The sequence below is a fragment of the Heterostelium album genome, assembly GCF_000004825.1.
Source record: "Heterostelium album PN500 unplaced genomic scaffold PPL_contig4, whole genome shotgun sequence".
NCBI classification, from domain to species: domain Eukaryota; phylum Evosea; class Eumycetozoa; order Acytosteliales; family Acytosteliaceae; genus Heterostelium; species Heterostelium album.
This window is the reverse complement of record NW_008805081.1, coordinates 1-10,411: the sequence shown is the minus strand read 5'-3', so window position 1 is coordinate 10,411 and position 10,411 is coordinate 1. Positions and strand designations below refer to the sequence as shown.

At 28.9% G+C, this 10,411-nt stretch overlaps 3 protein-coding genes across 3 annotated transcripts; all 3 read left to right on the top strand.

The window, feature by feature from the left end:
* Window positions 1-2,004: 2,004 nt before the first annotated feature.
* On the top strand, window positions 2,005-3,443 carry PPL_03511 (uncharacterized protein; the record flags this gene model as incomplete). The annotated part of the gene is made up of 5 exons (XM_020574461.1): window positions 2,005-2,038; window positions 2,289-2,361; window positions 2,602-2,660; window positions 3,185-3,250; window positions 3,418-3,443. The coding sequence occupies 5 exons, from the start codon at window positions 2,005-2,007 to the stop codon at window positions 3,441-3,443; spliced, it is 258 nt and encodes an 85-aa protein (XP_020435616.1).
* A 221-nt stretch (window positions 3,444-3,664) lies between these two features.
* PPL_03510 (uncharacterized protein) lies at window positions 3,665-5,461 on the top strand (the record flags this gene model as incomplete). Its single annotated transcript, XM_020574460.1, has 3 exons — window positions 3,665-3,789; window positions 5,023-5,173; window positions 5,444-5,461. 3 exons carry the CDS (start codon window positions 3,665-3,667, stop codon window positions 5,459-5,461), a joined length of 294 nt encoding a protein of 97 aa, XP_020435615.1.
* A 57-nt stretch (window positions 5,462-5,518) lies between these two features.
* PPL_03509 (uncharacterized protein) lies at window positions 5,519-10,294 on the top strand (the record flags this gene model as incomplete). The annotated part of the gene is made up of 5 exons (XM_020574459.1): window positions 5,519-6,656; window positions 7,053-7,564; window positions 7,769-9,022; window positions 9,212-9,475; window positions 9,572-10,294. 5 exons carry the CDS (start codon window positions 5,519-5,521, stop codon window positions 10,292-10,294), a joined length of 3,891 nt encoding a protein of 1,296 aa, XP_020435614.1.
* Window positions 10,295-10,411: the final 117 nt, after the last annotated feature.

Genomic DNA, 10,411 nt, shown 5'->3' with positions numbered 1-10,411 from the left:
CAACAAATTAGTTTTTTTGTTTTTTTTTTTTTACTATCTATTTTATAGATCTTAAGATATCGTTATCAATAGTATTATAATATCAATATTTATTTATTTAATAATTTTAAAAGATGTTACAGCTTTAGAATATAATAAATTATTTAAGAAAGTAATGAGTTATAAGATTCAATTCAAATGTAAGCTCAGTCAATGTTTTACAATAATAGTGCACACTCACTCTTCAAGTATACTAAACTAATATTAATTTATTAATAGATACAGAATATGCCACGTTAGATTAGATATTGTTTGTTGACAGCAGATGTCAATATATACGGCGAGTGGTGGTTGCTTGGAGACCGGACATGCCCAAGAAGTTTGTTCTTAATGCAAGGTATGTAAATTAAAATTATAAATTTGTAAATACTGCTTATTATCTAATATACCATCATTTAGATAACCAAGTTAATTTATATATTTAGATTTCTACTGCATTGGATACCAAAAGTGGAAGAAGACGCAAAGAGGAAGAACAATTAAGTTGAAACAGCACCACAAGTAGCATCATTAATAGAGCCTTGGAAAACAGCTGAACAAATATCAAATGATTGTCAATAGTGCAATAGGATGAAGATTAGAGATGAAATGAATACAACTTAGGTTAATTCATTGAAAATCATCAAGAGACTCCAATCAAATAGATTAAGAGTAAGTTAAAAATGTAAATTATATTGATCAATAGAATATTACTTATCATTCATTAGTAACAATTAGATTGACTATACTTTCGAGGTACTTGTATCCAGGCTTATGAAAAATACAACAATATTGGTGGTCAACTGTTGAATTCAATCATTACAAGGATTAACGTGATTAAAGATACTATCAGAGTGAAATCATTTTAGATGTTGCAAGCAAGACATAACCAGCGCAATCAACGTTTTACCATGTCAAAAAGAATGTATTCCAATTCTACTGCCTACATTCACTATCATATTAATATTGTTTCAACACCAAAAAGCCAGACCTAAGAACTAGGATAGATATCACTGAGGTATGTTAATTTAATTTATTAGCTCTATATAGATTATATTTTCAATAAAAATGATAAATCAATATACTATAGATATTGATCTTAATATTAAACCAATAATAAAATTGGAGTTGCCGATGCTCTTACAAAGACTTTCAATCAACAGCATGTAACAAGCAATACCAAGTTCGAAGTATGATGATTGAGCAACAACAACAACAACAACAACAAAAGCTTTTATACAATACAAAAGTATTCACAACTAACACATCTAGTATTAAAGGAACTGTTTACAATTAAAATCATACTTCAACAACATCAACTCAAGTTCTTTAACTACAATTACTATCAAAACAACATAGATGTTGGCGATAATGATCAATACAAACATACGTTCAACAACTCTACTTTCTCAAATAAAAATAAAAAAAAACTTATTTAGATAGTTTATTTATAATTATTTATTTGAATTGTAATTCTCGTTGTTTAAATTTATTATTACTATTGAATAGTTTGATAGGTGAAATTGATTGGTGTGTTCTTCAAAATATCGGATGAAGTGTGAATTGATTATAAATTGTATATTCTTAATTTGTTGATCCAATACATCTTTCTAATGATCTGTAAGTCTCCTTAACCGATTTCTTATCGCTCTGTTGCTTCGATAGGTGTGATCACCACTTTCATTGTCAAATTGATATGACAGTTCCAATTGAGTTGTTCTAAAAATTAATGAATAAATCATAAATATTAGATGAATCGATGTTGGTTGATTGCTTGAATGAGTAAATAGGTGTGTTATGATGGTTTTAAAGTTTTTAATAAAAAATGAATATGGTGTCCATCTACTTCAAATGGTGCAGCACCACCAAAACTTTCTTGAAAATCTAAATCGGTTGTTGACTTTGTTGTAAGTTTTGAAACTATGATTAATTAGTTCAAGAAAAATAATTGTAACTTCTTCATTAATGTTTTCTCTCTCTTTCACAATGGGTTCATCGATTCTCTTGTTAGCTATAGTTGGTTAGTTAGTTAGTTATTCATTTGTAATAAATAAATAAATAAATAATTTTAACAAAACATACCAAATAATAGCAGAGGTGTTCAATGCTTCTTATTTGAGGTTTGAAAAGTAGATAGTAGAGCAATAGCATCACTGTCCAGAGTTTCTACAATGATTTAATCGATTAATTGTCGCCAAACTGTCATCTCTGGACTAGAAAAAGATTGTATTCGTGCAAACAACAAGATCCGATATGTTTTTCAAGTACAGTAAGTGTTGTCAGTGGAGCAGATGTCTTATTCAAAGATCCCTCCAAAAGAATTCAAAAATGTCTTGAATATTTGTTTGTATGATTACCATATTATTGTTCTATTATTAAGTTTAAAAATATTAGTAAATCAATTAATAAATGATTGTATAGTATTTAATTATTGAAATTTTATGAATAAATGATAGTGTAGTATAGGACTTATAAATAAATAAATATATATCTATGAATGGGAAGCTAATGAATGATTGATAAACGAATTATATAAATAAATGAATAAAGCTATTTGAATTGAGAATCAACTTCCCATTGTAGATCAAGTGTGAATAATCGTGATGAAAATTCAGTTCTTGAAATCATTAGTGTAAAGGATTGTATAATCAAAGTATAGGTTTCTATGTTATGTTATTTTTAATAATTGTGTAATTTATGATTCATCGATAGTTGATATAATTTCTATTTTTAATTTAACTATTATATATGATTATTTTGTTGGTGTGTATTTATATGTTAAAGTTTAAATATTTGGTAATCCAATTTGTGTGAATCATGATTAATATTGTATTTTGTTTATGAACAAGTTAAATCGATATAATATTGAATAAAAAACAGTAAAGATAGAGTGAAGATTAAATAAGAATAAAAGTTAACTAACCTTTTAAATTATCTTTACAAGAGTTTGCATGATAATAGAGGTCAATATAAATATGTTAATTTTTGTTTTACTATAGTTAAATGTTAAATGATTGTAAGTTGTAGTTAACAATTAAAATAATAAAATATTACTTTTGATGTTAAGTGTTAACGATCAACAAATTGTTTTTTTTTTTTTTTTTTACTTTCATTTTAGATCTTAAGATATATTTATCAATATGTATTTATTTAATAATTTTAAAAGATGTTACAGCTTTAGAATATAATAAATTATTTAAGAAAGTAATGAGTTATAAGATTCAACTCAAATGTAAGCTCAGTCAATGTATTGTAAGTCTATTATATTGTCGCACTCACTCTTCAAGTTTACTTTTGTGTTCTAAAAAGATACATATTGAAGAGTAATATTGAGATAATGATCATTCCTATAATTCCAAACTAAACTAAACTAACAAACTAATTTTAATTTATTAATAGATACAGAGTATGCAACGTTAGATTAGATATCATTTGTTAACAGCAATGTCAATATATTAGTTGAGTGGTGGTTGGTTCTGATGAATGAAGATTAGATATCAAATTGACTATACTCTCAAAGATAGATACTTATTTTGGAAGCTGCTGTGAAATAGGACAATAGCGGTGATCGACTCTTTGGCTAAATCATGACAAAGATCAACGTGATTAAAGATACTATCAGCGTGAAAGAACTGTTGCAATAGTAATGCATTTCAAGCACAACCAATTAATAGTATGGTCATCAAGATTATCAAGACAGAGGTTCAGCGATGCCAATGAAAGTACAGTAGGAGACGGGCCTGCTACACAAAGCCAAGGTGTGCTATTGAGGTATGTAAATTTATAATTTTAAACATTTGTAAATATACTGCAATTATCTAATATACATCACAATCATATAGAGAGTCAAGTTAGTTTATAAATAGATTTTATTTCAACAAGCATTGGAAAATGATATTGATCAAGAACAACTTGTTGTTCTAAAGCTTACTTTGCTTACCTATTAGGTGAAACATACACCAACACTTTGATTAAAGTTAATGCAGCCACTACCATCTTACAAGAAGATATGGTCACTATCGAACAAGCGAGATCGAATGTTTCAAATCATTTACATTTGGATTACAATTATAGACGCCAACAATCTTTAAATAGCTTCAAAAAGATTAACAGTAACACAGGAAATTTTTCTTTTTTTTACCAATTATCCACCATATAAAATTAATGACGCCAGTAAAACACCCCACAACCCCAAAAATAAAAATAAAAAATTTCAATTCAAAATTTTGGAATGGTTAAATGATAATATGAAGGTGGGTTGGAGTAATACCACCTCCCATCCACATAAAAATCTTAATTTTACCCTTTTTCCATCATATTAATTTAATATCGCCAGTAAAATACTTTATTTTTTTTTTTTTTTTTTGAAACCTAAATTTTGTTGAATCGTAGTAAAAAAAAAGTATATCATATATCTTTTTCGTTATTTGCTGTATCATTCTATACCCTGTTATTTCATCTATATTTTAATTTAATTTTAAAAAAAATGAATGAAATAAAAAAAAATTCAATTTAATTTTCGAATTTTTTCGAAAAAAAAAAAAAAAAAAAAAAAAAAATTAAAAATACAACAAATAATTGAATTAAATTTTAAAATAAATTAAAAAAATAGATTTATGAGTTAATATGAAGTTATTTAGAAAAATATTTAAAATCTTATTATTTTTTTTTTATTTACATAAAATTGTATAAAAATTTTTTTTTTAAGTCAAAAAAAAGCTGAAAAATGCATGTTTTGTGATCTCTGTCACACAAAGTTTTGAAATTTTTATATGAGTGGAAGCAAGTTAACTTTGAAAAAAATTTTGAAATTGAAAAATTAGTGTGGTGGAAGTCGAAAATTAATATGGGATGGTAAAAAAAAGATGAAACTGCTGTGGATAAGAAATAATAATTTATATTAATTAATAGAATTTTACTAACATTTATTGATTATTATTAGGAAATTATTAGGAAATTATAAATTTAGATAACAGATATTTAAAGAAGATTACATTCAAAAAGATATATTTATTATCAACAACAACAACAACTACAACAACGACAACAACAACATTTTGAAATATTATCTATTAGATTAATAACAATAGAAATTATAAAATGTAACGCAGAAACAATAACATTTAGAGCAGATCTCCAAATATCAATGACAATTGTAAATAGTGGTGATCAAAAATGTATATAGTTTCAGCTTTAAAATAATAAAATTTTACTTTATTTATTCGATTCACATGACTTGATATGATTCATTTACTTTGGAATTGTTAAATAGTAACACTTTAATATATATAAAATAATCAATTTAAATCAATTAAAATATGTATTTATCAATTAAACAAACAAAATAAAGAACATTGTTATATTTTATCATCATTAGCATTATTATAGTATTAAATTAGTTATTCTTTAGTTATTATATATATAGGAAGGTTTTTATTGTTAATCACCCCCTTTTAAAACTTTTTTTTTATTTTTTTATTCCAAAATATATAGTAACAATATGAGTACTAGTAAAAATAATACACAAGAAGATAATACCAACAGTGATAAAAGTGTTCAGCAGGAAAAAACACCAGTAGATAACAATGAGTGCGAAAGAATGGAGGAAGAGAACAGTGAGGAAGAGAGTGAAGAAGTTGAGCAATCATCATCAAATAGTGTTATAGCAGAGATACAATCATCAAATAGTGTTATAACAGAGAAGCAATCATCAAAAAGTGTTGTAGCAGAGAAACAATTAACATCAAAAAGTGTGGGAGGAAAGAGTGTTAATCAAAACAACAACAATAATAAAACTGCGAAGAAAGTGGTAACACAAAAAGCAGCTGTGGTGGTTGATGAAGAGAGTGAGGATGATGAAGTGGACCAGTTGAGGGATGAAATAGATGAGTTAAAGTTATTAGTGAAGAGATTGAGTGTGGGAAATAAAAAGAGAGACGATGAGAAGAGAAGAAAGCACATTGTTAGTTTGGCAAAAGACATAAAGAAGTTAGATTCATTCAGTGAATTCAAGATAGAATTAGAGAATAATCTTAAGTTTCATAATATAACAGAAGAGAAAGAGCAAGATCTTCTAATTTTAGCCAGTTTGAATCCTAAGAGACAGGCAATGATCGAACATCTCAAAGAGAAAGATAAGAGATATGACATCATATTAGGAACTTTGGAGAGATTCGAAGGAACTGTGTGCAAGTTAGATGTGAAAGGTCAAGCTATCAAGAAGCTGAACGAATACAAATTGAAAGTTGGTGCAGAGAAATCAGAGAAACATGCGAACTCATTGGAAACGTTTATTCTATTCTGGAAGGACAATAGACATTTACCAGGTTTATCAGAAGACGCAGCCAAGATCATGTTTTTCAATAATCTCAATTACGTTGAATATCAAGAAAAGATAGAAAAATACATCTATAGAATGGATTATCGTGAGAAATCATTTCAAAAGATGTTAGAACACATATCTGAATACTGTGAAGAGTTATCGAGAGTTAGAGTTAATCATCATGCTCATCGAAGACCAGAAGAGAAATCAACTTTTAGACCAACAACAACAACAACAACAACAACAACAACAGAGAAAGATAGCTCAACAAAGAGAGAGGTGAGATGTTACAGATGCAATGGTATTGGTCATATCAGTAAGAACTGTACATCAGCGGGGGAGACGGTGAAAAGTTCGAAATGAATCGAGAATAAGGAGAGTTGCGTGGGGTTGTCGGAGGTGAAGGAAGTGGTGGAAGGTGAAAAAGAAAAAGAAAAGATTGAAGAAGAAATTTTAATGTTAGAAATAAATAATAATCATTTAATAATAGAATTAGAAATAAATAAAATAAAAAGAAAAATAATAATTGATACAGGCGCAACAAAATCATTCATAAATAATAAATATATAAATAAAATAGATAAAATAAAAAATATAAAAAATAAAATAATAAAAATTCCATTAGAAGATAAAAATAAAATAATAAATAAAGCCGTATCAGCAGAAATAATAATAAATAAAAAAACATATAATGTAGAATTAAACATAATAGATATAGAAGAAGATATTGAGATCATTTTCGGATCAGATATACTTCAAGAGTTAGAGATGAAGATAGAGATAAGAAATAAGAAGTGGTATTTAGAGTTCAATGGAGTAGAGATAGTAGTAGTAAATCAGAAAGTAGATAAAGAAATAGTAGTAGATAGTAAAGTAAATAATAATAATGAGAAAGAAATATTAGAGGAAGTAAGAGAGTTAATAGTTAAAGAAGACTTAGAAGGATTGGAGAAGAAGATGGTGGAAATCTTTAGTGACGTTATAGTAGAGAAACCGCCAAACTTCAAAATCATGGAAAGAGATAATGACATCATTCATAAGATTGTGTTGAAGAAAGATGCTGTGGTGAAGAAACAACATCAGTTCAGACGATCTTACAAGGAAGAGATGGACATACAGATGAAAGTAGACGAGTTAGAAGAGTTAGGAATAGTAGAGAAAGTACCAGAAGAGTTTTTAGATCAAGTAGTAGAATCACCAATATTTGCAGTTTATAAGAATAATGTGTTTGATAGATGTTAAAAATCAAATAAAACCCCACACCTGACCAGACATAGCAAAAATAATATTCTGCAAACGCCACAAACTTTTTTTCATGCAAAAAAAAAAAAAAGTGTGAACAGCAAGTGGTTCGCTATGTTGGTTTTTTTTTGTTTTTCTCACTAGCTTTAATTGACTTTTAACAGATTAGTAAATCATTTTAAGAAGTTAAATGATGCGACAGTAGAATTAGAGTACAAGATTCCAGTTGTAGATGAAGTAATCAATAGTTTGAGAGGATGTAAATATTTTAGCATCGGAGACGTTGTAAAAGGTTACTTTCATGTGAAGATGGATTTGGAGTCAAGGAAATATACAGCATTCAGGACCCGTAAAGGCATTTACTGGTATTTACGTATGGCTATGGGTTTGAATGGAGCACCAGCAAGATTCGCAGAGTTTATCGAAGAGAATTTTAGTGACATAGTAAAAAATTATTTCGATGATCTCATTAGTGGCGATGTGACGTTAGAAGAGAATGTAGTTAGAGTAATCAGAATGTTGATTAGATGTAGAGAGAGACAAATATATTTAAGTAGGAAGAAGTTAAAGCTATTTAGATTAGAGATAGAAATATTAGGTAGAACAATAAGAGAGAATATCATTAATAGTAGTAGTAAGAAGACAGAGATACTGGATAGAATGGAGTATCCAACAACACCAAAACAAGTACAGCGAACTTTGGGATTTTTTAATTATTATCGAAAGTTTGTTGACAAGTTTGTTGAAAAGACCAAACACTTAGAAGAACTTAGAGTTTTCAAGACAGATTTCGAAATAAATGACGAAGCAAAGAGAGAATTCGATTTATTGCGAAAAGAGTTGAAAAATACAGTAGATCTAATGTTGCCGGATCCAACAAAGGAGTACTTTGTTTATACAGATGCAAGCGATATCGGTATAAGCGTGGTGATCTGTCAGAAAGATGAGAAAGGAGTGTTGAAACCAGTGTTGTTCAGTGGAAGAAGGCTGAAACCAGGAGAGCAGATCAAGTCGATTGGTGCACGTGAACTGTTGGCAATCAAATACTTTTTGAAGAAGCATTCAGATATTTTGTTAGGACCAAAGTTAAATATATACACAGATCATTTCAATCTATTGTATTTGAAAGATCAAGCAATCTTGACGAAGGATCAGCTCAAGGCATTGGAAGTGTTGTCACAATTCAACTATGATATCAATCACATTGAAGGAAAGAACAACGTAGGAGCAGATGTGCTGTCTAGACTTCAGTGTTACCAGATACCATTGGATTTCAGTTACTTGGACGAGATTAAGAACAGTTATAAGTCAAGTAAGGATGTCGAATTGGTAAAGTTACGTCACAAGGAATCATGGAGAGAAAGTAATGGATTAATTTTTATCTTGGATAAGAATTTCAATGAAAGATTACTTTTGGTAGATGAAAAGCATATTAAAGAAGTAATAACGGAAGCTCATGGAAGTACCTACTGTGGTCATGGAGATACTTTAAGAACGTGGGTTAGGTTGAAGTCGAATTACTATGCTCGCAATCTATATGACAAGGTGAAGGATTACTGTGAACATTGTGTGGAATGTCAACAGAATCGAGTGGAATTGAAAAGGAAGGTTAACATACAACCTTTGGAGATAGCAGAAGGAGTTGGTGTGGATATTTCGATGGATTTCATGGAATTACCAAAGAGCGTTAATGGTTATGATTATGTTTTGGTAGTGGTGGATCGATTTTCGAAATATACAACTATCATTCCAACTACGAAGGAAATCACAGCATTGGGTACAGCAAAGTTAATTCATCAACATGTGTTCTCATTGTTTGGATTACCGTTATCAATTGTAAGCGATCGTGATACTCGCTTTACAAGTGAACTGTGGTTAGAACTCTTTAAGAAGGTAGGATCAAAACTAAGAATGTCCGTACCGAGACATCCGCAATCAGATGGCCAGAGCGAGCGCACTAACAGGAGAATCAGATCTATGCTCAGGAAGCTATCGTTGGAGTTCAAAGACAAGTGGGATGAAGAGATTAAGAATATTCAATTCGCGATCAATTCAACCTATAATTCAACAATCAAACTATCACCTTTCGAAGTAGTGCTGGGATACATTCCTGTATCGCCAATTAACATGTTTAGAAACAATAATACATCGAATAGAGAATGGATCAGAGAGATGGTCAAAGACAGTTTGTTGGATAAACAATTAGATATGTTGGAAGCAGATGGAACCATCAAGAACAAACCGACTTATCAGATTGGAGATTGGATGTTTGTCAAAGATGAATTTATCAATTTAGAAGTTGATTGGAACACAAACACAGGATCAATTAATAATAAGAATCGTGGACCGTTCAAGATCACAAAGATATTCAATAATGGTATCAACGTAGAACTAGAATTGGATTACACAACAAAGCGACACAAAGTTTTCAATATTAATCAATTAGTACAATTCAAGTTAAACAAAGACAATGAATCATTAGTTAAAGGTATTGAACCAGATATCATTGACAATGAAGAAGAGTTTGAAATAGAACAAATCATTGGAGATCGAATGTACAGAAAGAAGAAGCAGTATCAAATCAAATGGCTTGGCTATCCTTTAGACAAAGCTACATGGCAATACTCAAAGAACATGGATCATGCTAAAGATCTTATTAAAGAATATGAAAACAATAAGAAACAACAAATCCAATCAAAGAAGAAGAAGTAAATCTTTAAGTAGAGCAGAGTGTTAAATAGTAACACTTTAATATATATAAAATAATCAATTTAAATCAATTAAAATATGTATTTATCAATTAAACAAACAAAATAAAGAACATTGTTA